Consider the following 26,788-nt stretch of genomic DNA (forward strand, 5'->3'; position numbering starts at 1 on the left):
AAAAGGAGTTAACTAAATATCATTTGAAACACAGATATTAAAAGATTTTAAATCTTTTATTTCTGGAATTATTTTTCATACCACTATCTTGTTGGCATAAAAGAGATTTAGAAGAGATTTAGAGGGGGGAAATCTTCCTATATGAAGGTTCTAATAATTCACAAGAAGAGAAACAACTCCAGAAATAGAGTTTTCCAAATCAATTTGTAATGTAATCAGAAATAAAGTTGAGCCACTGTAGATAGTACTCTACTGAGTGCTGTGATTGTTATAAGATACCAAAAAGTAATGGAGAAGAAGTGGGAAGAATGGGAAAGGAGGCTCAGGAGGCAGACAAGAAAGAAGGAAACCTTGTTTTTAACAAGATTAAAAACCAGCTAAAAGATTAAAGAGGTCATCTAAATGAAGAATTGGTCAATGCCATAAAAACATATTTGTCCGCCCTACCAAGCCTGCTAGCTTTACTTAGTGCCGGGACTAACTGGGGGTGAGGTGAGTCATCAACAACATCTGAAAACACAGTTCCATTGGCAGTTCTTTCAGACCTTTTGCCTTTTAAAAGTTTTATTCTTTAAATTTTTTTCATACACTCACACACACACACACACACATGTATATGTACACACACAATGTATTGTGATTATAGCCACCCCTCACTCCATATCAAGCTTCCCTGAGAATCTCTATCACATATCTCTTCCAACTTCATGTCTTCCTGATTTGTGGCTCATATACACATTGTTGTGGCATCACTACTGTGCATGGATGACTTACCAGTGGCCAAACCCAAAAGTGACTCTGCCTCTCCTGGCAATTATAGTTCATCTAGGGGTAGGACCTCATGAGTTCCTTCACTCCTGCATTCTGGAATTTATAAACAGATTTATTTTTTCCTATTTTATGTGTATGGTGTTTTACCTGCATATATGTATACCACATGCACTCCTGGTTGCTACCTAAACTAGTAAAGGGTGTCAGATCCCCTGATCATCTACATCATCTACAGATGATTATAAGCTGCCATATGGGTGCTGAGAATGGAATCTGGGTCTTCTGGAAAATAAAGTAGTGTTCTAAAACACTAAACCATCACCCTAGCCCTTCATGCTAGCTTGTTATATGATTAAAATATGTTTAACTAATATATATTGCCACATATGTTAATAATGCAGACATGGCTAGAACCCAAATTGGGATTGATATAAATACTGGCAGACAATAATATCTCGGCTTATTAATGACTAATTGTGTATGTATGTGCTATAGAAGTCAATAAGTCAGCCCTTATCCAAATCATAGTAATATTATTTTTAAAATTAATACTATGTGCATCATGTGGAGATCTTCTTCTAAAACCTATTTTTCCTGCTTAGCCAGTCATATATTTTTATGTTCTAATTAGGGGCTGAGGATATAATTCAAAGATAAGAGTATTGGTCTACTATGTGTGAGGCCCAAGTTCTTAACATGGAAAATCAAGCAAACAAAAACTAATGCTGAAATTACTTAATTCTTTGTATCAGATGTACTGGGTTCTAGTAAATAGTTGTATATTTCCTCACATATATGTTTATTTAAATACAAACATGCAGACACACGCACACACACACACACACACACACACACACACACAAAACCATCAATATATAAATGCCCACATTCATACTATTTATTATGTAAACACCCTGAATTTAGGTAGAGTGATATAAAATACACATTGAAATGTAGTTATAGACAAAAGAAATATTTTAGTGTAAGAACTTTCTAGGAAATATTTGTCTCATATTTTGTTACCTGAACTTCCCTTGGCAGAGTAGCATATCCACCTTTTATCACTATAAAGCAAAAATAGTATAGGACTCATGAAAAGCCTACTAAGATTTTTGATAAACATACTTTCAAGTTATAGTCATTCACATCACACTGAGAGTATATTTTACAGGGCTTGTAAGCAAGCATAATTTTCTTCTTTTGGACATTCACAGTCCACCTGAAGCAAAGCCTAGAATGTGTAATTGTTGAACTTAGCTGATGCAGAGCCTGTATCATTTTAGTTTGCTGATAACATTATACAAAGGGTATGTGCCTTCTACTCATAACATGATTCCCTGCTTTTTCTAATGAAGTGATCAAATGCAATTATCATTTGCTTAAACTCAAAAGATGTTTGTAATTGCCTATTTAAATCCTTTTCATTCTAATATCTCTAATTCTTTGGAATTCCTCTGCAGGACAAAGATCTCTTAACAATAAAACCAACCACCCTGACCTTATTACTTCTAGCACCTTTGCCTTTATCGAATCTCCTAGTAGTTCCTAGTAGTTCCTGGTGAAATGCCTTAGCTCCTGCTGAAATGCCTTTTTCTTCCATTTCTTTTAAAGTCAGCTTGGAATTGACTGTGTGTATTCATTGGTGACACAGGCTTGCCTTTTCTGTGGTTACTGATCTAGATTTACTTGTGAGCACAGCCATTCCACTAGTGGAAGAAAGAAGGATGCTTATACTTAGCTCTCTTATCTCCCATGGCCTTGAACAGACTTTTCTTCTTAATGGCAAAAGTGGGTTGAGTACAGGATCACATGAGCTCTACAAGCCTGGGGAAAGTATGGTCCCTTCTTCTCTATTTTGTACTTGACCTCCTCTAATTTAGCATTGATGAGAAGGGAGATGTGTTAACTGGAAGGTAAAAATTTTCAGACAGGTTGTGTTAAGGGACTAATGGTCTACTCTTTCTTTTGTTGTCACTCAAAATAACACATATAGGGAATTCCTTTCAAAATGGTCAGTTTTTTTTTCTTTCATTTTTCTAAGAAGGCTCTTATTGTGCAAAAGGTGTAAGATGTGAAACTGTTAGGATTTCTCTCTCTTTTGGTTTAGTAATATATTTTCTGTTTAGTAATATATTTTGTGAATTATAGTACATGTTAGGATGAACGTTCAAGCCAATTGATTATGGGAAAGGAATATTTTCTTTTTATTAATATGGAAGTGTCTGTCATATCTAGCAATGCATGTGAGCTGAAGGATAGAGTCCTGTCTTTTGTGAAGGTACTTCAACTCAACTTCATATTTAATCTCAACTTGATGGAATATTTTTTACTCCATGAGCAAATTAATTATTGCCCTGGAAAAGGCATCAACTAGAAAACCAGTTAATATCAGTCTCAGTGCTGTCTAGACTGGTTAATTATCAAAATATGAGAGGAACCCATGGTTCATACAAGTAAAATAATGGAATTTTGTGTTTTAATTAAAAGAGGACAGTGTGTTTGCATGTAGCACACATTTTCAGAAAGGAGCATAACATTTATTTCCTGCGCTCATGAACATATGTATGCTCAGTGACCTATTGAAAGCAGTTTCCATAACTACCAATTACATGAAAAAAATATCTTTCTAAATAAGCTGAATTTTGTGGATGGAACTGAAACAGAACTACTTGAGTACAGCTTTTGGTCTATCAGGGAGTGCAGACTGAAAATAGATAAAGAATATCATTATGTGAAATAAGAATTATGTAGATTAAAGATTTCCCATGCCACTAAGCACTAATTTTAGAAGAACAAATAGTTACTGATAGTTCTGAGCACAAAGAAGTTTCTACTGAGGAAGTCAAACTGGTTAACTGTTCACAAAATCTTTATGTGATTTTGTTGAAGGAGGACAGTTAGCAACAGTTTCTTTCTTGAGAACTAGTGGCCTAGTCTAAGTCTTCAGCCACTAGGGTTTTCTCTGCAATCATACCCATGGATTGTATTACTGACTCTTGTGGAAGCTAGAAATAGTGATTTTCAGATTGCATTTTTGCCACTAACTTGAATCTTTAATGCTTATCTTTGCAAGATATTTCAGACACGAGTAGGAAATAAGATACATTCAGTGGATGCCTTTTATTTTAGAAATTTTATATGTGTCTTTGAATTAGATGCAGCAAAATATTCCTCAGCAAAAAGAAGTATGGCCCATCAGTATATTAAACACCAACATTTAGCCATTTATCTCATTAATTTACCAAAGGAAATATTGGGATTAACTCCAAGTTCCTGTTACCCTTTAAAAAATATTAGCATTAGCTTTTCTGATACTGGGTTCAACTATGTGACTGGCTGGCCTGAATCTCATTTTGGAACCCAGTATGTCATTGAAGTCAAATATTTTCTTACCTCTGCCTCTGTGGAGCTGGGATTGAAAGCATGTGTCACCACAGCCAGCCCTAGTATCATTTGATATGATTAAAAGGATGCTTTATATAGTACACTTCACATCACTGTCATCTTCTCAAGGTAGAATTGATATTTTTGGCCCAGTAGCAAAGTAATAACATTCCCTTTGCACTTCCTCCCCCAACACAGACACACACACATACACACACACACACACACACACACACACACACACACACACACACACACACACATACACACCAGGCCTCAAGCATATGACAAAGAAGCTCTGGAACTTCATTGACAAAATTGGTAGATATCTGCTCCCTCTTCTTGTGGCCATGAAATCCCATGTTATAAGTGACAAGGCCATTGGAGTAAAATTGCTAGAAAGTACCAAGTGCCCCATAATTAATAAAAATCATTCTAGTCTTGTTAATCTGATGATGACAATAACCTGCTGAGACCACAGGGGTGTGGTACAATAGGGAGGCTAAGTGCCTACACATAACACAGGCAGAGGATGCTTCTGGAGACAGTTTTTTCCAGAGATCTATGAGAAGATATCTTTACTGTTTTATACTATGGTTTCTTAAACACACTAAGCTTCTTATGGAGTGCGTAGTTTAGAAAACCTCTTGCCTTAGAAGCTTACAGTATAAACCTGTGATATGTCAGATAACAGATGTGATATGGCACAGGACAAACAACACTGATAAAGAGATTGGCATTGAGAGACATCTGAGAAGAAAACAGTCTAGAGTAAGTGAAAGAGGGATGCCCACTTCCCAATTTCACCGCAAGTCTAAGCCTGATAGGCAACAAGAAAGGAGATATCAAGCAGGCAGAAGGTTGCAGCCTGTGCCGAGACATCCTAAATCTGTCTCCAGAGTACCTGAGCTGTCTCAGTGTGCTTTGTGTTTTCTCATGGAATCTGGCATCAGGAACCTATGGGATCTCCTGGAAAGTAGCTTGGCTCTATTTCCAAACCAGTTCAAGAAGCACAGTGACTCATACACAAAGATCACCCAGTCAAAATACTCACCTTACTTCACCTAAGATTTGTGATAGATATAATTCATTAATGGAAGGCTTTGACTATGGTATACAGACCCTTGGAGACCTATCTTAGGTTCTTCATGAGTACCAGCTGCCAAACAATCATTCATTACCTTGGAGGAGAGCAAGATCTTAGGGTTCAGGAAACACATCTGCTTGCTTCCTTTGTTCCCATTGTTAAACTCAATCTTTAAAGGCAAAATGTACCTAAAATGCCACACATATATTGATGCTTTTAAGATATAATATGCCATTAGCAGACATTAGTTAGACTTCCTAGAGTACTGTCCTGGGGCAGAATTCATTTTTTCATGTTTGTGTATTTTGTTAAGTTTCTAAAGTATTATTCGTGTTGCTATTATTGGATAGTGAGCATCTGTATTCATAACTGTAAAATGGAAGCGGTATAGTGTGTAAGTGCTGGCATGCACTAAAAGGGATGCAGGGAAATTTTGACAAATATTGGTGCAGATATAGGCCTAAAGAAAATTCCAAACTGAAGTCCCTTCTTATTAGAAGGTATCCAATAAAAACTCTTCAATGACTGCTTAAAGAAAGCTTAAAGGGGGTGGGGGAAAAGCAAAGAGAGGCTAAAAAGACGACTCGGTAAGTAAAGTACTTGGTATACAAGCATAAGATGCTGAGTTTGGATATATAGCAGCTACATAAAAAGCTGGCTATAGTGGAATACAGTGTATACCTCCAACCCCTATGCTTAGGCAACTGTGCAAGTGTTGAGACAAAGACAGGTACTTAGATCTGTAGAGCCCAATGCCCAGGGTATCTGTCTATCCAAGTAAACTACTTTTGGGTTTAATGATATACCCTGATAGAGAGCAATGAAGGACACCCAGTGCTAATCTCTGGCCTCTACTTGTGCAAACATGGGTTTCACCCACCCACATGCGTGTATGCACCCACACACACCCTAAGAGCTTAAATTTTAGCATATATAATAAATTACAGAAAATAGCCAGCTTTTTTGTTATTAATGGTGGAAAAAATAATTATGGAAATGCATATATGATACCAACATTGTGTTTTAGCATATATTTTCAAATTTGTAACACATTATCTTATTTTTCTTCCAATAGCTTATTTCATGATTAGCCATGAGTAGATTTTAGCCTTGCTGATCTCCATGGAGTCCACCAGCAGTATAGATATCATTGGGATTCCATTAGAAATGTAGAAATCAGATCCTGCCTCAGGCTTCCTTAAATAGAAACTGGCACACTAACAAGGTCTCCGGGTGATTCCCATACACAATAAAGTTTGAGATGCACTAATTTAAAGAATTATATCTCCCAAATGCTCACATTGTCCTCTTTAAAATCTATGTAGTATATTATTCTCAACTTACAGATAAAAAAGTGAGACTTAATGGTTGAGTGTCTAGCCTATGGTAACATAATGGTCAGACGCTAAAACCAGATCAGATACTCTGGTATCCAACCTCACACTCTTCCTGGTTATAACAGTATACTCTTTCTAAAGCTATCAGGAGAATTGTAGCTATTTAAGTGGACTGAAAATTGGTCCAGGCAAGAAAATCCCAAAGATCTTGATCTGGTTAGTTCACTAAAATCACAGCTCAGATCTGATTGATTGTTAAGTAAATGAAATTATGAAAAGCTATTACAACAATTTTTCATTACCATCTCTTCAGAAAGGACACAGCTTCTAGTAAATGAGGAAAAACAGACATTGCCAGCCATTTTCATTTCTGACAGCTTCAAAAGATTGGTTTGTAGTTACCATGACTGACTCATGCCTTTTCTTGATGACAATAATCTATGAACAGCTTCCTGAATCTGCTTTGCTGCTCATCAGGTGACTCTCATGCTTCTCAAGGTGGCCTTGCTTAGAGACTTTGAAGGAAAAGGAAATTTCATAAACAGAGAAAAATGTGCTAAAGTATAACCTGCTGTGGTCAATATTTTATTCATTTGTATTAGGATCTTGTATTTTTTCCTTACCTTAAATTAGTAGTTTATACCATACCACAGGAAATTATTTCCAACAATATAAGTTTGTTATCAGAGTTCTGGAGCTCAAAACTTGGCCATAAACCTCACTAGGTTAAAAAAAATAATCAAGGTGTGAGCTGCATTCCTTATTGAAACCTACAAGGATAAATAGTTTTCTTGCTCATTTATACTATTGGCACAATTTATTATCTTCAGTCTTCTTGATGGCTCTAAACTAAGGTTGATTCCCAGCTTTTAGAGCCTGTCACATTCCTTGACTTTCCTCCATTATCAAAGCCAACAGATCAAATTCTCACATTATATCTACAGCCTTACTTAGTTTTTCAAATTCTTCTTTCTCTTGGAAGGATGCCTGTGATGGAATCAGGCTCATCTGGATAACCTAGGATAATATTTTATCTCAAGAACTTTAATTTATTGATACATGCAAATTCCCATTGACTACTTAAAGTGACATATTCACTGGTTCTATGGATAATGATGTGGATGTTATTGGGGAATCTGTTATTATTCTGCCAATCACAGACCTCTCCAGTCATTCACAGATTTAAAAGTTGTAGTATACAGTAAGTATATGTGTGGATCAGACTTCATTGTAAACCCAAGGATCAGATAGCAAATTAAGTATTGTGTATATACATGTTGGAAAAAAATGTATCTTTGAAACTGTGTCAGAGTATGACACAGATCACAAGTGGACATGAATTGGCTGCTTATCAATACTATCAGAATATTTTCAAAGAATATACTCATTTTGATGATACATATTTGTGTATAGGCTATTTTGCCTTTAAGTGGTGCTCAAGGGCCATCCTATTTTCTCTTGCTCTTTCATCTACTCCTACCAGAGCAACTCTGCCTTTTGCCTATACCATACATTATGTTTCTGCTTAACCTCTATAATGTTTCCCACTCTTGGTATCCTTTCCACTGGACAAATGGATTAAGGTAGGGAGCCTGGGAGGCATAAGGGAAGATTCAAAGTTCTTCAAATAGATAGAAAGTGGTTTGTTCTCGCTCTGTGGAAAACGTCCGCCCTTCAGAAGGTCTGCTGCTAGTGACTTAGCCTTGGTGAAGCAAATGCATTCCTGGAATTCTCAAATGCAGAGTTTTATAAACTAAATTTTAGTTTTCAAATGTATAAAGTAAAATTTTAGGGAAGACAGGTAAGATCAAGTAGAGATCTCTTCACAACTTAATTATGAACTCAAATATAAAATTATTCAAAATTGGCTGGTAGACAGGCATGTGATCCTTCTAAAATTAGGAAAGTAGGATGGCAAAATTTACACACGTCTCAACTAAAAGAAAAATAATGTGAGTTTCTCCTGCAATCTATGTAATGCTGCATGTCTTTGGCAAGCTCTGGCTCTGTGGGCATTTGTGGGTAATATCAGTATCTCCAGGACTTTCTTGTCAAAATTTCCTATTTACGTTTCCTACTACAAAAATATTACCTATTCAAGAATTCAGAATTTTCTTTTTGATGTCCACATAATTGGATTAAGCAAATTAATTAGTCCACTTTTTTTTTTATTCCTTCTGAAAGGAACTTGCAGTTGAATCAGAAGCATACTTGAAGAGAACTAATACAAATGTTTGGCTCTCTGAAACCTGTTAACCTGAATAAATGAAAAGCCTAAGCCATAAAACTGCTCTTGCAGGATAGGAACTTCACAAGAAGACTAACAAAGTCAACTAACCTGGACCCTTGGGGCTCAAAGCTCTCAGAGTCTGAACCAACAACCAAAGAACACACATGGGCTAGACCTAGGCCCTCTGCACATATGTAGCACATGTGCAGCTGGACTTTCATGTGGGTCCTGAACAGCTGGAACTGGGGGCTGTCCCTAAATCTGTTGTTTGCTGCAGATCCTGTTCATCTAACTGGGCTGCCTTGTCTGGCCACAGTGGGAGAGGATCTGCCTAATAGTGCACTGACTTGATGCGCCAGAGTGGGGGGATACCCAGGAGGGTTCCCTCTTCTCAGAGGAGGAGAGGGATAACTGGGGGAGGGACTGTGTGATGGGGAGACTGGGAGGAGGGGTCTGATATTTGGATGTAAAGTGAATAACTTTAAAAACCTAGCTCTTCAATAATACATATTTTAATACTCCAGTTTGACAAAGGTTATATAACTGATGAAGTGCAGTTGAGAGATTATCTTAGACCTAAACACTTTAGTTCTTAGAAGATTAGAACCTTTGAACAAGATACCTTAAACAGCATTCAAGCCCACTCCATACCCATACTTGCAATCTTACTATCACAGTTTCCATTGCCATTTTGCTACCTGGTCACTGAATTGCAGAGAATATTTTACTTCAACATTTGGAAAAAGTAACATTTAAAAAATATCAAAGTGAAATATTCCCCCACTAGATGCCTACATATCTATTCCCATGTTATCTTGGAGGGAATTCTTTATGTCACTCCCTTTTTCAACGGACAGACCTTTGGATTCTTAAATGCATTCATCCTATGGTCTACCTACTTTCTACCCAGAAGTCTTTCCATCAAATAGTCCAAGTTTCTTCAATACTGTATCCAGCCTCTGCTTTTCTTGCCTCTACTCATTAATTATGGTGTCACAAATTGATCCAAGTCATTTCTGGAAATGTTTATTCAATAATATCATAAATGTATTTGTGTCTAGAATATACTATGCAGTAGATGGACCATCTTTTAAATTCTTTAATTTCTCTCAGACCACTCAAGATCCTTAGACCAGAGACAATTCTGTTTGAAGAAGTCATTTTAATGCCTCCCAAATTTCCTTCCCAGTGGCCTACACAGCTCTTTCTCCTGAGTCTTGAATTCCCCCTCTAGTCTGTGCTTCAATGATGAAGACAAAAATGAATGAGATCGGAGTTAAAATGAGGCCTTGCTTCATTGAGTAAGGCTGACTCACTGATGAATACAGTAGCAAAGCCGATCTATGAAAGATTCAACAGTCGACTTTAAAGTTGTTCCAAACCTGTGTCCTTTGAGAAGTTATATTCCATTAGGAATTAAGTTGTAGAGTACAGAATATGGAACAGTTACTTTCATGTACTAAATGTTAGTGATATTAATATCACACGTTGGAACCACTAGCATTCTTTAGAAATGTAGTTTATGTAAATATGAGAATAAATGATATGTGGGAAATAATTTTAATGTAGCCTTGGTAAATGGGGGTGTATAAATTATGCATTAATACTTCATCTTCTATGTAGAATCAAGAATTGCATTAGCTGGATTCATTCACAGTCAGTGTAGTATACATTTTAAAAAGAAATTAATGACATATGAAAATAAATGTAGTAGAAGTGGGAAATTAGCTGGCCAACTAACAGTTTTCAGCAACCAACTAAGTGAAATGTAGTGATGCTTTGTTGATGTGAAAGTTCCACGGTAGATTCCAGACAGAGTCAGGGCCTGAAACAATTACCCTCATGTTGATATTTGTTCTATTTTGAAGATAATATTTCAGTCTTGGCTTCCTTTGTTTCTGGGAAGAGTACATAGGAAGTGAGGCTTAGACTCATTTATATTGTTTCCATTACTTAGCAGAATGAATGTAGTGATTTCTATCAATGTTCATGATCGCTTAATTGTGATTCTGAAATTCAGAAAGTTCTAGAACTTTCTTTTTAAGTTTGAGACAAATTCATTTGATGACATCCTTGACCTAAACTAATGTAAAGCACACTGTGAAGGTTACTGAAGCAATATTGAGTTTCATATTGAGATCTGATTGAGCACATTGTAGATATTTATGTATGGCTTACATTCAACATATTAATTTGGAGAGTTTAAAAATCTGCATTTGAAAATGCACTTGTCCTCAGAATGGCTTTGGATAAAGCATACTTACTTTAAACATACACATTCACACCGTCTCCTACTAATATTGTGGAGCTTGCATTCTTAGTTATGAGGAAGTTGATTCTGGTAAGGAAAATAGCTGTGCTTTATGTGTCTTACATTAGTGCATTTTATCTTAAGGGCATTAACTTAGTGGTGGCTCTGAAACAGAAGTTGCTCAAAAGTAATCCAGTAAATGGGAACACTATCCAAAATATCCCCAAGTCAATCCAGAGCCAGGTTTCAGTAGATTATAGTAGTATTAGTAGTTTTCAGTTTTCAGGCTGAACAGCTTCTTACCAGAAATCAAAATGAATTCATATATGAATGAATATTAGGAACCAGCCTTTTACTGGAAAATAATAATTTTGGATCCAAATTAGATTTGTATCCCTCAATCCACCACCCAGTATTCTTAGCATTACAGATGTGCTAAATTATATTTGAAACTTTACTTGAGGGAAATTAAGGCTAAATTTGCTTAATCTCTGGACTAATCTCACTTAGATATATTCTCTTAATCTTTATTTAGTAACTAAAGATAAAACACCAATTGATTCAATTTAAAATGTACTTTGCATAAGTATAGAGTCATTACTGGCACTTACAGGGAATTCTATAAAGAAATGCAGAAAAATAAGAACACTGAGTTACAGGCTTCCTCCCTTTCCCTGTAACAGAAACACACACACATTTCCCCAAGAGATAAACCCCTCTATTTCTTGTGCTTTCCTCTAGTCTCTTGGTATAGTTGGCAGAGAATGTACTTGCGGATAGCATTTGCTTGGCAGGTAACAACTTAAGATGAGTCTTTGCTCTGTGAAAGAAAATGTCTACCTAGGAGATTAAAAGACCAGACTTTAGAGATTGGCGTTACATGTAGTGCAAAAAGGTTCTCTGTGCTGAATGGTAACTGATGAGAAGCCTGTGTTGCCCTATAAAGGATCACCTTCCCTAGCAGCAGGGGAGGAAAGATATAGCCCAGTGATGAGAGACATAATGTTGGAAACGAGGCTCTGTTGATAGTATGGGATGGAGCATGAAATGATACAGCTTCAGGCAAGGAATAACAGTCTACACTTCTAGAGTTCTGCACGAGAGAATTTTTGAAATGACTGTATCTTAGGTTTAAAGATGGGACCAGATAATTAGGTGACCCCCAATGTCAGAGCATGACCACTTGTTTGAAGTTTTGCCTCAGACTTGAAGAAGCCAAGAAAATTGCTGCAGTGTTTGAGAAGCATAGGGTGGAGGTAGAGCAAGCAGAATGAATCAGACTTAGTTCCATAGGAAAAATGCACTATTCCTAAACCTGCATTGAGTTCAATTGATCTTCAAAAGAGGACCAGATTAAAGAGATTTACTAAGATTAGAATCCTCCTTGAAGGTTTGTCTGTCTGTCTGTCTCTTTGTTTATTGCTTTTTGCACAGTTCCTAAGACAAAGTAAAGAAGAACTCAATCCATAGAAACAATGGTTAAAAGGATAAAAAAAACAAAAACCAAAAAACAAACAAACAAACAAACAAACAAAAAACCAATAACCAATGCTATGCCCCAGAATGTGATGAGACAGCTGGAGTTGATTTTGTACAATACACAGAAAGTAAAAGATTGGTGAAGAAGTGTTGATTCCCAATAAAGGCAGAGTAGCAAATGGTGTAGCTTTGCAAATACATTTTTGGATCAGCTTTATAAAATTTAAAAATTAAGCATTGGAGGTAGATGTTTCTTCAGGATCTTTTCTCCTTAATAAGTATTTCAAAGCATTTCAAAAATGATAGTGAAGACTGCAAAGAAGTACATTTTCTCATTTCTTTATTCTTGGACCCAACAGACAGAAATTGAGAACCATACCTTTGGACCCTTGGAATAACATGTAATGAGTACAGATGTTATCCTTTGAAGGAACCAGGGCACCATGATACCAGATCTGAAGTTAAGCCCCTTCTAGACCTTAGGCCTCAGTTTCCTCCAATAAAAGAAAAATTGAAGTTGCCAATTTTTAGAAATATGACTACATTGGACTACACTACAAGAAGTTGGGGTGGAAGTCTATAAAATAGCAACAGAAAATGAGAAATTAACTGAAATAAATAAAAGGAACAATAAAATCTCTGAATCTCAGCTTTTAGTCTGTGTTCATAAGATATGAAATCTCTGTTGAAAGTTTTTATATGGAATTTGAAGAAGGGAAGAGTTTCCCAGAAGAAAAAGAACTGTGCTGGGCCAAGGTGCTTGCTTCGACTCAAACACTTGGCATTGGCCTTCACACTGGGCTCTTGGAGCCTTATATTTTGTTTCTGTCAGGTGAGAATCCTGTAATCTACTCTTCCTGCAGCTCACAGATCATAAGTCTTTATATTGAACCGGGCTGTTTCTTTCAAGTCTGAGACTCGATGAGGTAATAAATGATGTCATTTTTCTTTCAGCTCACTCTTGGCCACACCACAGTCTACACCTGCAGCGCAAACCAATGTGGGGTCTGGCAGCTCCAGTGAGTCAGAGAGTAGCTCAGAATCGGACTCAGACACTGAAAGCAGTACCACTGACAGCGAATCCAATGAGGCTCCTAGAGTGGCTACTCCAGAGGTGAGTTGTCAAAGCCTTAGGATGCATCTATGTTCTGGTGTATAAGGTACATGCCAGATGCATCACCAGTTGAAGTACTTTACTACAATAACTACTTCAGAAATGTAGCCAAAGACTTGATAAGACTGTTTCTTTCAAACATATATTTGTGTATGCCCCAACATATATAAATCTTTTTCGTGTGACTCTAAGTTGTACAGGTTGCTTGCTGTATGTCAGATTTTCTATGGGAGTCACCAAGCTACTCTGAGCCTTAAGCCTCATCCCACATAAAACTAGTATAGGAATGATGAAGCTTGCAACTTACTTTTTAAGCAAACCAACAAAGTCAGTCAAGACCCACTTGTAGATCTGAAGATCCAACCCTACTTTGCTTTAAAGTTATTAAAGTGGCAAATGGATACTAAGCAAGGAGGACTTCAGAAATATCCCTTTCTTTAAAGGGAAAACAACACTCAAGAAGTCACATGTTCTTTATTTCAATTTACATCATGTACCAGATAATAATGTACCCCAAACACCACAACAATAACTCTGAAATCTTCCATTAGTTAGTTTTTCCCTTTCGGTCCTCTGACTAAGTGCTCTGGTTCCCTGAGACTGCATATGGTACAAGGTACATCTCATGGCTCTTTACACATTTCGTTCCCAATAACCAGAAAGGAATAATAGAGGCAGTAGACATTTTATTGCTGTTAAAAATAGCAAATGTTAGGCCAGGCGTGGTGTCACATGTCTTTAATCCCAGCCCTTAGGAGGCAGAGGCAGGCAGATTTCTGAGTTTGAGGCCAACCTGGTCTACAAAGTAAGTTCCAAGACAGCCAGGGCTATACAGAGAAACCCTGTCTCGAAAAAACAAAAACAAAACAAAACAAAAAAAGCAAATGTTGTGCTGAACACTTGAGTTACATTTTCTCATTTACTCTTACTAAAATCCCAATACTATCTTATACTATAGGACATTTTATAGGTGACAATGTATGTTTATGAGAATTTAAGCCAAAACTAACCCAAGAACTCCCAGAGATACAGTAATAAAGCAAAGACTTAAACCTAGGTCAGTATACTGCCAGAGCTAGCTTTTAACCCTAGCACTACACTGCTAAGAGTAGCACCTGAGAGAGTTTCCTTAATAGTCACCTGCTATTGTTTTCTGTCAGCAGGGATCACAGCTACTTAATTAATTTTTAGTTCTGCCCTTCTCTATTTACTGTTGCCACATACTTGGGGGCTTTCAGAAAAAGAGCCCTTCTAATAAAAATGGTGGCTTTTTATTTTAACTGGTAGAAATCAGAGTTGAATATTAAGCATGTGAATTAGACATATCATTTCTATTGATTCATAGTGAATGCCAAAGTCTACATACACATCCCCATAAATTGACTATTGCCCATATATTTAGGAAAGAATAGTGGTTTAAGGGAATCAATTTATTTCACCCTCCAGTAAAAACACAAAGGTAATAGTGTTTTCAGTGAATTACAGCATCATGTAGTACACCCTAATATTTCTGAAAATGGAAATTTTCCTTCTGAACACACTTGAGATTCACTTAGATTTCTTCTTAGGAATATATACCATAACCTCTGGCTCCTGGTGGATCAATGATTCTTAGCAAAAGCCTTTGGGAACAGAGCTCTCTCTCAGGAGCTCCTGGTTACAGTCTGAAGCATCTCCTTGTGAAGAGTCCTTTAGTTAGTAGCTAGAGGAGAGTATATTTTCGAAGGAATGTTAGAAACTAGTGTTTATCTGGGTCCTATTGTGAGACTATGCCGGGGCCTAGCAAACACAGAAGTGGATGCTCACAGTCAGCTATTGGATGGATCACAGGGCCCCCAATGGAGGAGCTAGAGAAAGTATCCAAGGAGCTGAAGGGATCTGCAACCCTATAGGTGGAACAACAATATGAACTAACCAGTACCCCCCAGAGCTCGTGTCTCTAGCTGCATATGTATCAGAAGAGGGCCTAGTCGGCCATCAGTGGAAAGAGAGGCCCATTGGTCATGCAAACTTTCTATGCCTCAGTACAGGGGAATGACAGGGCCAAGAAGTGGGAGTGGGTGGGTGGGGGAGTGGGTGGGGGAGCGTGTGGGGGACTTTTGGGATAGCATTGGAAATGTAAATGGAATAAATACCCAATTAAAGAAAAAGAAAGGGGGGATAAAAGCAGCCATTGCCCTTCTCTTTGCACCACTGTAAGAAAGAAAGAAAGAAAGAAAGAAAGAAAGAAAGAAAGAAAGAAAGAAAGAAAGAAAGAAAGAAAGAGAGAAAGAAACTACTGTTTAAAAACAAACAAACAAACATTGGTTGATTTGTAGTTATATGCTTTTGATCTAGTCAGATACAGGGGAAAACAAATCACTCTTTTAATCTTCACTGAAAGTTTATTTCTCAATGAATGTGTATATGTTTGTGTATGTGGACTGTCACTTAAAGTCCAAGGTAGTCTGGTTTTATTGTTGGTTAGTTGGTTGATTACAAAGTGTCATGGAGCCCAAAATAGCTTCAAACTCAAACTTGCTATGTAACTAAAACTGTCCTTGAACATTTGATCATCCTCTACAACCACTCCTGCTTTCTGTGGTTCTGAGAATGGAACCAGGGCTCCATGCATAGTGGGCAAGTACTCTATCTACTAAATCTGTTTCCAGCCCACATCACCTATGAATTTCTTAGCGCTGTGTAGTCACTATACAGAAAGTCCCTATAAAGTCTCTACATGTGTGAAATGTATCCTTGTTGCTGTTTCTCAATTTACAGCCCGAGCCACCCTCAACCAACAAATGGCAGCTAGACAAATGGCTGAACAAAGTCACGTCCCAGAACAAGTCATTTATTTGTGGCCAAAATGAGACACCCACAGAGACCATTTCTCTGCCTCCTCCCATAATACAACCGGTGGAGGTCCAGGTCAAAGTGAAACCAAACCCTAGCCAGGCTGTGGCTGTACCCAAAGAAAGACCTCTCCTTAGTCTTATTAGGGAGAAAGCTCGACCAAGGCCCACACAGAAAACTCCAGAAACAAAGGCCTTGAAGCATAAGCTGTCAACATCAGTTGATACAGTTTCTCAAAGGACAATTGGAAAGAAACAGCCCAAAAAAGTTGAGAAAAACACCAGCTTTGAGGAGTTTACCTGGCCCAAACCAAATATTACCAACAGCACTCCCAAAGATAAAGGAAGTGTAGAGCTTCCTGACCCACCACGAAGCCGTAACAAAGCTACTGCTCACAAACCAGTGCCTAGGAAAGAGCCAAGGCCTCATGTCCCTCTGGCCACTGAGAAGAAGAAATATAGAGGGCCTGGGAAGATTGTCCCCAAGTCCCGGGAATTTATTGAAACAGATTCATCTACATCTGACTCAAACACAGACCAGGAAGAGACCCTACAGATCAAAGTACTGCCACCTTGCATTACTTCTAAATCCAAGGAAACTTCTAATGCCAGCCTGACACTTACCACCTTGACCAATGGCAACAGCAACAACTTATCCAACAGCAATGAGGAGACAGCTTTTTCCCCACCTCCTGCCATGCAAACTGAGCTTTTGTCCCCTCTACGGGATCATGAAAATCCAAAAAACCTCTGGGTGAAGATTGACCTCAACTTACTTTCTAGAATACCTGGCCAAAATTCAGTCCCAGTAGCACCTGCAAAGACAGACTACAAGGAGACTGCCTCTAAACCCAAGCGTCAAACTGCTGCCACAGCTGTGGAAAAACCAGCCCCTAAGGGCAAGCGTAAGCACAAGGTGAGTTGCCCAATGGAGTCTGCCATGTGGTTTTGAGCAGAGGCTACTAAAGTTATCTGAAGTCTTTTTTTAAAGAGAACAATGACAGAGGATTGCTAACTTTGGTAAAAAGATGAAGAGAGGCCCATTGGACATGCAAACTTTATACGCCCCAGTACAGGGGAACGCCAGGGCCAAAAAAATGGGAATGGGTGGGTACGGAAGTGGGAGAGGAGGGTATGGGGGACTTTTGGGATAGCATTGGAACTGTAATTGAGGAAAATACGTAATAAAAAATATTAAAAATAAAAAAAAAGAAATGACATTTTCTAAGAGGAATGAAATGTTTGACATATGATCATGGTGTTAGGAATTATCAGGGTGTATGGTAGCCATTGGTAAGGGTAGCTGATATAGAATAAGAGAAATTATGATATATAGGAAATAAGAATACAAACAAACCCCTTTGCTATAATATGCAGTTCCTGGAGTAAGTATCTTAGATTGCTCCTACTGTCAATGGCTCCTATATTATTGCTCACAGTTTACCACTTCAGCATTAGCAAGTTACCTCTCTGCCCATAAGTTACCTCTCTGCATTTGCTCATTTCTCTGGGCAAATTTTAATGCATTCATAAGTCAGTTATCCTGGGGTATCCTTCCATCTACCACACTAAAGTTTTATATACCTTCTAGGATTAATGTCCCTACTTGAAAGGATTACTCTGTGAAATTTTCATCTGCAGATTCCTTGGTATCAATTCTAGGCTCACATAGGGTCACCCGAAGAGGAACTCTAGAATTAACTTGACAAATTAAAATATATATAGATTTTATATCTAATAAACTCTTTCTGATTTATCTCACCTTGGAATAGGTTTTCAGAATCAAGTTCTCTGTGGTGCTGTTTCCTCATAGCACCATAGCAGCCCAGAGATGTGACTCCTAATCTGTTCTTCATCTCCACACCCCATTTCTCTCTAGCAGGAGTTGTCTGGAATGTGGTTATTGCTCCCGTTGCTTAGCAAAAGACAGATTACCTACAGACAATAGTGACTTATTGAATGAGGTGCTCTAAATGACTTCATGCCCCTGTAATTAGGGGGTTTAAAAGTAGAGACTGAAGGTACCTAAAAAACAGTGAAATATCAGGAGACAGGGATGTGATATGAGAAAGAAAGGTATGAGAACACAGGGGAAAGGCAGACAAAAGGCATCAATGGAATCATGGATAGTCTGAGAAGTGCTGAAGAAAGAAGACTGATGGGTGAGAGTGACGGGTGAATAGGGAGTTATAGAAGACTGAATGTGACCATATAGAGGAATGTTATGAAATAAGTTAATGCAAGAGAATAAGGAGTAGCTAGGAACTGAGGAAGCCTTGGAACACTGGGAAGCAATAAGACAGCACAGTGCTAGGAGGTCAGGGATTAGTGGGAGACTGTAGAGCCCTAGAAAACAAAAGAGCATTATGAGACTGTAGAGCTTGGGAATGCTAAAGTACCAGATGACTATGGAACACTAGGACATAGGCAACAGTAGAAAGTAGGAACACTGAAATAAGGAAGTTCTTGTACACTGGGTAGTTCTATAAGACTGAAGGGTGGTAGGAAATACCACACAAAGTTTGAGATTCTGTGGGACACTGTCAAGTTCTGAAATGTGAAGAAAAGTTACACTGATATGGTGGAACACTAAGGAATGCCAGGCCAACTAGACCACCACCCAGTAGATAAATACAGAGAGAGAGAGAGAGAGAGAGAGAGAGAGAGAGAGAGAGAGAGAGAGAGAGAGAGAGAGGTACAAGAGAAACAGGAGCTGTAGAACAATATGGAGTATTAGGAGATGGTGTAGTGTTGAGACAAGGTGGTGCTAGAAAACAGAAGAACATCCAGAGATCAAGGATCGCTAGGAGACATGAGAGCACAAGAGAGAGATGAATGCTAGGTGATAGGGGACACTCAGAGACAGAGGAGTGCTAGGAGACAGGGGAGCACTCAGTGATAGGAGTGCTAGAAGACAGGTCAACACTTAAAGACAGGGGAGTGCTAGGAGACAAGGTAGTACTCAAAAACAGAAGAGTGCTAGGAGACAGGGTAGCACTCAAAGACAGGGAAGTGCTAGGAAACATAGGAGCACTCAGAGACAGAGGAGTGCTATGTAATGGGGTAGCACTCAGAGACAGAGTAGTGTTAGCAAACAGGGTAGGACTCAGAGATAGAGGCATGCTAGGAGACAGCGTAGCACTCAGAAACAGGAATGCTAGGAGACAGGGGAGCACTCAGAGACAGAGGAGTGGTAGCAGACAGTGGAGCACTCAGAGACAGTGGAGTGCTTGGTGATAGAGTAGTACTCAAGGACACAGGAGTGCTAGGAGACAGAACAACACTGAGACAGAGGAGTTCCTAGAAATAGGGGCAACACTCAGATACAGAGGAGTGCTAGGAGACAGGGGAGTGCTCAGAGACATATGAATGCTAGGATACAGGGGAGCATTCAGAGACAGAGTTGTGCTAGAATACATGAAGCATTCAGAGACAGAGAAGTTCTGGTATACAGAATAGTAATCAGAATTAGAGAAGCGATGGAACATATAGGATAACTCAAAGAGAGGCTCATGCAAGGAGACATGAGAACACTCACAGAGAAGTTCTAAAAGCCATGGGAGTACTCAGAGGCACAAGAGAGCTGGGATACATGGTAATGGTCAGACAGGGGAGTGCTAGGAGACAGATGAGTATTCAAAGACAGGATATAGCTAGGCCATTTGGTGCACTCAGGGACAGGGGAGTTCCAGGTGATGATTGCATGACTGACGATTGCCTCATGCTAGGAGATTATGAGATACCAGGATGGTAAGGAGCCCTAGCAAATGGGATCACTAGAGATAGGAAATACTAAAAGAGGAGAAATGCCAGGATACTGAGGAAGCTATGAAGAAGGGATACTATAGATTCCAGACAATACAAGATAGCTAGGGACAACTTCGATTCTACAAGATCTTTCAGCCAAACACACTGTAGACTCAAAAGCGGTTGTACACTTGAGCTAATTAACGGCTGGAGTAATAGGAGAAAAGAATATATTTGGAACTTTGGGGATTGTGTAAGACAAAAAGTCTAGGAAAGTGGTGAGCCCCCTGAGAAGACTGCGTGAAGACAGGTAATACAAAATGCTGGCAAAACTAGGGAATGTAGGAATGCTACTAGACAGTGAACAGTGACAACGGGCTACATGCAGAACTCTGGGGGTTGGGCAAATGGTAGAACATGGGTATGCTAGTTTACTGGGGTGTTCTAGGAGACTGCATATCCTGGAAAACCAGGAAACACTAGGGATCTAGGGTTAAGTTGGCGCCAAGAACTTGGAGAGTGGAGTGTACAGAGACAGGCGGGAGCTAACAGTCTTTGCAATTTTTGCAGGATAAGTAGGAGATAGTAAGAGATTCAAGTACTAGTGATTGGGGAACACTAGGAGAGTGGGGAGCAGTAGAAGACTGGGCCATATTAAGAGAACTAGAACAGTGAGAGACAAGGGAGGGAGCTCTGGCATACTGGGCAGCACCAGGAGTGTGAGAAGCAGCAGGATACAGGCAGGTCCTAGGAGACTATAAAATGAATAAGGAGACAATGCTGCACCAAGAGACTAGGGAGTTCTAGGATGCATACAATTTCTAGGAAACTGGGCAGTACTAGAAGAATGACCTGGGGGTACCTAAGAACTAAGAGACTGGGGAAATCTAGGGGACTAGAAACCATAAAACTTGGGGACCACTAAGAGGCAGGAAAGTACTAGGAGACTGTATGGTATTGAGAGACAAGATTCCTGGGAAATTGCTAGGAGTGGTGGAGTAGCAGCATGACATTGAGCATCAAGAAGACTGTCAATCATTGAGAAGGGTGAAACTTCTACAAGACTGCAACAAAGGGGCATATTGAGAAGTAGGTCCTTCCCAGGCAACAAAGGGATACAAGAAGACAGGAGAATACCAAGAAATTGGAGAGTGCTAGGGAAATGAAACGATCTGTGTGGTTGGAGGGGCTGCCTCAAAGGGGCTGCTTGAAGGCAAATCAATTCTAGGAGGCAGGTGAGTCCTGAAGAGAATTCCCAGTGTTCTTTAGTGAGTCCTGCACTAATCTATCCAATGAAAGGATTTCAGAACTGTTGAGTACCATGTGTGGGACTCTTGACCTGGTTTGATTCTTCTTTCTTATTGATGAGAACAGTACAGAGTGAACATATGCCTCTGCAATGAATACATTTAAAAACTAAAGGCTTGACACATGTTCCTTTCACTTACATGTTGTTGATTATATAGACAGCCTTTATAAGCCACCCACAAGCCTCATGTTGTTTAAACAGGATTCGTGTCATGTTGAGGTTACAATGTTCATTTCCTATCACTGTGTAAGGGCACTGTTGATGAGAGAAGTGTATGTTAATTATAGATTCTCTTCACTTTTGTTATAAGGTTCCTGTGCCATACACTCTTTAATCAGATATTTATTTATTTATTTATTTATTTATTTATTTATTTTTACTTATTTGCTTTACATCCCACTCACTGCTCCCCTCTCGGTCACCCCCTCCCACAATCTTTCCCCTATCATCCTCCCCTTCTCCTCTGAGTGAGTAGGGTCCCCCCCCCCCGGTATCCCTCCACCCTGGCACTTCAAGCCTCTAAGAGCTTAGGTGCTTCCTCTTCCACTGAGGCCAGACAAGGCAGCCCAGCTAGAAGAATATATCCCAGATAGGCAACAGGTTTTGGTATAGCCTTGTTCCAGTTGTTCAGGGCCCACATGAAGGTCAAGCTGCACATCTACTACACATGTTTGGGGAGGCTTAGATCCAGCCTATGTATGCTCTTTGGTTGGTGGTTCAGACTCTGAGAGCCCCAAGGGTCCAGGTTATTTGACTCTGTTGGCCTTCCTATGGAGTTCCTATCCCCTTCAGAGCCCATAATCCTTCCTCCTATTCTTCCATAAGAATCCCCAGGCTCCATCCACTGTTTGGATGTGGGTGTCTGTATCTGTCTGAGTCAGCTGATGGGTGAAGCTTCTCATAGAACAACATGCTCCTGTCTGCAAGCATAACAGAGTATCATTAATACTGTCAGGGATTGGTACTTGCCCAGGGGATGGGTCTCAAGTTGGGCCACTTATAGTTTAGCCATTCCCTCAGTCTCTGCTCTATGACCCATGCCTGCATTACTTGTAGACAGGATAAATTGGAGGTTGGAAGTTTTGTGGGTAGGTTGATGTTTCTATCCCTCCAAATGGGGTTCTTGTCTGGCTACAGGAGGTTGCCTCTTCAGATTAATCAGGTACTTACATTAAAGTTTACACCAACTTCTTGGTAGGACTAGATTAGGAAAGGTTAATTGCTTTTCTGTATGATCAAAGGTATACATTTATCTCCCCACCAGAAGCAAACTGTCTTATTCAATTTGTGTGTGTGTGTGTGTGTGTGTGTGTGTGTGAGAGAGAGAGAGAGAGAGAGAGAGAGAGAGAGAGAGAGAGAGAGANGAGAGAGAGAGAGAGAGAGAGAGAGAGAGAGAGAGAGAGAGAGAGAGACTTATCGGGATGTATGTTGTATGTATTTGAAGCTCTGCATATTTTTCCCCATAAAAGCCAGCAGAAACTGCAGAGAAAATCCCTGAGAAGAAGCAGCGCCTGGAGGACAACACTACGATCTGCCTGCTTCCCCCTTGCATCTCACCAGCTCCGCCCCACAAGCCTCCCAGCAATAGAGAGTAAGTTTTCCCTGTTTCAGTGTCCTGGTCCTTGTGTGATTGTTTTAATACCATGTTTGAACATATTGGGGGATTCCTGTCTCATTAGAATGTCAGGCAAGAATCAAGAGTGGCTTAAACTAAGCTTGACAACAATCTCTGGCAAGTGGGTCTAACATGAATTAAAAACAGAATATGGGCTATCATATTTAGGGTGAATATGAGCTTTTAAGAACCATTTGTTTGTTATAGCTCAGAATAGTCATCACAATTAACCACAGGGAACATTCTGCACCAAGCAAAAAAATAAATAAAAGTGAATTAAAAGGAGGAAATATCAGAAAACATACATCATCTTAATGAGATCAATCTGCTTTTGGACAAGATTCAGTCCTGATGGTGACTAGACAATTTCCCTTATCATGATAGGATGCTATTTTAAATGTCATTTCCTAGTGTTAATACAAAGCTACAAGAGTGGTCCTTGAACCTGCCTCTACAGAGAGAGGAGAATGACATGTTTAGGAAATTGTGCTCTACCCCATGAGGGCAGTTCTGTGTTGAGAAAGGCCTGGTAGAGATACATTTTGATTCTAACAAACTGACCTCCCTTTCCCTTCTTTCTCTATGGCAAGTTTTCAAAATTAAACAGGAGGAATTCTAGTCCTTTCCCTAGTCAAAGAACATCATCTTCCTCCAGGGAACTCTAACCCTCTGTTTCTAGGAAACATTATAATGGGGTCCTTTCTGCTTTTATAAATATTACTTAACTAACAACTGTGTCAGCTACTCGAGACATTCTATCTGTGTAATTATTGCAATAAACTCATTCAACATTGGAAATTATTCCTATCAAAGCCCAGTTTTGGTGTCTATTAGCAGCCCAAAGAAGAGAGGCAATCTGGACAACTGCAGCTAACAATTGACTTCACAGATTACTATTTAACATCATTGATACGGCATCAATCTGCCACAGATCAGATGTAGGAAAGAAGTTAGCAGCTTGAATGTGTTTGGCTTCTTGTTTTGAAATGAAAGGTAGAAACAGCCTCCTTATTGCTACACTTGCTCCTCAAAGTAACATTTGATCCCTAAGGTGCATGCCCCTCACTCTAAAAATCACTTAATATTTTGACATATGCATGTATCTGTCTTTAAAATATCTATTAACATAGTTCTCAGAAAAAGAAACCCAATAAAGCAACTGGAGTCCCTTTTGCTGAGTGTAGACCAGGTATATGGGGAAAAACAGACCTTGGTGCTCGAATATAGTCATTCCTGGAGGAATGATAAAATGGCATGGGGTGATGCTATCCCTCCTTAGTTCCCAGACTGGGCCCAGTCATAGCACCTAGATAAAAGAGAGAACACAGGGTAGTGAACGAGTGCCACACCTTCAATGCTTTACTAAGCAAACTTACCAGGGAATTGTTGCTCCATTTTATAGAAGAGTCACTATCAAGAGTAAAGTAACTCTCAATTGAGAAAATAGTATTTTTGGTACACAGACTTTATATGTACTCTGTTCTTACAGTAAGTGGGAAATTACTTTTTCCCTGGGAGAATTTATCATTCAGCTATAGAGACTTTAACATGCTCTTGTGCTTGTCAACATCAAGTCCTTGGAACTGAAGAAAGATGGGAAGACTGGTGCCTTAGGGGTCTTCTTTTGGGAACCCTCTTGCAATCTTTATCTGTTTTCTTGTTCTTTGACCCTTTGCTTAAAATCCTTAAAAACTCCTAAGAGAAAATCTTCTCCTTTCTAAATGAATATGCTAAACCTGATGAAGATGGTATATCTTATTATGACAACTGGAGTTACCCCATTAATCCATAGGAAGCTCTTTTGAGTCCCTCACAACATTCAAAACTTGACCAAGCCATAGCAATATTCTTTTGTTCTGATCTACTGTCCTCTATCTTATATAAAGACAGACACAAATACACTGATACACAAAAGAAATCTAAAAAAAAAAAAAAAAACAAACTGTTGGTCCATATGTTCGCTATCATTTTATATGGTATCAATATTTACAATAGTAAAATGGCCAATATTTCAAAGAAATTTCAAAAATAGTTAGAAAATGTTTTATATTAATTTTGGTCACTCAAGATAATGGTAGAAATATTTTCACTTTTAAAAAGGTTCACTAAATGGCAATAAAATAGAGCCACATGAATGAGACAAAATATGAGGAAGAGGGCATATATTACTATAATCAGCATAGCTGTATCACACAGTAAAAGGGAACAAGTAGTTGCACTGATTTCTCTTTCAGGAAATCAGACCACCTGAATGCTTGTTCATCCTTGATTTGTTGCTCTGAGATAGAGCAAATCTATATATCTAGACACTGACTGAAATTGACCAAGAGGAAAACATAAATTCTTGTTGACTTAATTTGCTATTGAAAATTGAAGTCAATAATCATGAAACGTAAATGGCTGCACAGTGCAATATTAGTTGTCCAAGAAAAGATTAAAATTCAAGTAATCTTCATTGATTAGCTCAAGACAGTAACTAAAATGAAAATCCATGACCCAATTACCATGTAAAGCAGTTAGCATAAGATTTTAGTTGTTTTGTTTTATTTGAAGTCTCAGTCTGTTTGATGGTGCCCATTTAATGGGCAGATAAATCACTTTAAAAGCACGGGGTACTTTTAGTGCTGCATATGTCTCTTGTCAATATCACCAAAGAATATTTTAAGTAGGTTTTTTTGTAATCAGCACTTCAATATAACAGTTTAAGGTGAGTGAATGTTTACATCTTGGCATTGGCATACAGCATTTTTAAAGCCAATTTATAATGTTTTACACTAGTCTTTAGGGTGTAATTTTATTTCTTAGTGTATAAGCATATTTCTTTTAAATGTGGAATGTATTGTTTATTGTACCATTTATTGCTAGATTATTTGGTTAAGTCTTAGAAGAGAGTATCATGAAAAATAAAGGGGTTGAAGTCTACACTATATTTTTTATAAGATAGCTATTTGACAATAATCTTGATAGGTTTCAGATATACTGTAGCACTCTCATTAAGTATCTATATTGGTCATATAATTCTTCTCAGACAGAAAGAGTCTTGGAGGTGTATGCATGTACATATCTCCATATGTATGTAGCAAGATTCTTTCCAGTTCTTTCTATGTATCTTTCTGTGTTTATATATAAATATATATATTATATCCAAACAGGTATCAAATCATCAAGTTATGCATCACTTTAGCTGATGAGACCATAATCGTGATGAAAATTGCAAATGAAACAAGATAAGACTTTATGGCACTCAACACTTTTTGTTTCCACAGAAATTCATCCAGGAGAGCAAACAGGAAAAAAGAAGAAAAGCTGTACCCTCCTGCACTTTCCCCACTGGCAGAGGACCCTCCACGTCGCAGAAATGTCAGTGGCAACAATGGGCTCTTCGGTCAGGACAAAAACATTTCCATGGCTGGACAAATCACCTCTAGCAAACCTAAAAGAAGTGAAGGAAAATTCTGTGCTACTTTCAAAGGGATATCTATAAATGTAAGTATCTTAGAATAAATACCATGTCAAGTCAAAATAAGTTAATGCTGTTTATCAGGCTTAGGAGTTCTCTGGTGGAATTTTTAGGGTCACTTATATATACTATCATATCATCTGCAAAAAGTGATATTTTGACTTCTTCCT

The 26,788-nt window shown here is 38.6% G+C and overlaps 1 protein-coding gene across 3 annotated transcripts in view; it reads left to right on the top strand.

Annotated features, from left to right (window-relative positions):
- Aff2 (AF4/FMR2 family member 2) overlaps positions 1 to 26,788 on the top strand; it is a 479,843-nt gene that overhangs the window by 427,812 nt on the left and 25,243 nt on the right. For all 3 annotated transcript variants that reach the window (XM_021152988.2, XM_029473591.1, XM_021152989.2), the window contains exons 9-12: positions 13,494 to 13,653; positions 16,414 to 17,403; positions 23,013 to 23,134; positions 26,425 to 26,644. In XM_021152988.2, the coding sequence (XP_021008647.1) occupies positions 13,494 to 13,653; positions 16,414 to 17,403; positions 23,013 to 23,134; positions 26,425 to 26,644 (1,492 nt within the window). The remainder of the gene's footprint in view (positions 1 to 13,493; positions 13,654 to 16,413; positions 17,404 to 23,012; positions 23,135 to 26,424; positions 26,645 to 26,788) is intronic.

The sequence above is a fragment of the Mus caroli genome, chromosome X (assembly GCF_900094665.2).
Source record: "Mus caroli chromosome X, CAROLI_EIJ_v1.1, whole genome shotgun sequence".
In the NCBI taxonomy this organism is placed as follows: Eukaryota; Metazoa; Chordata; class Mammalia; order Rodentia; family Muridae; genus Mus; species Mus caroli.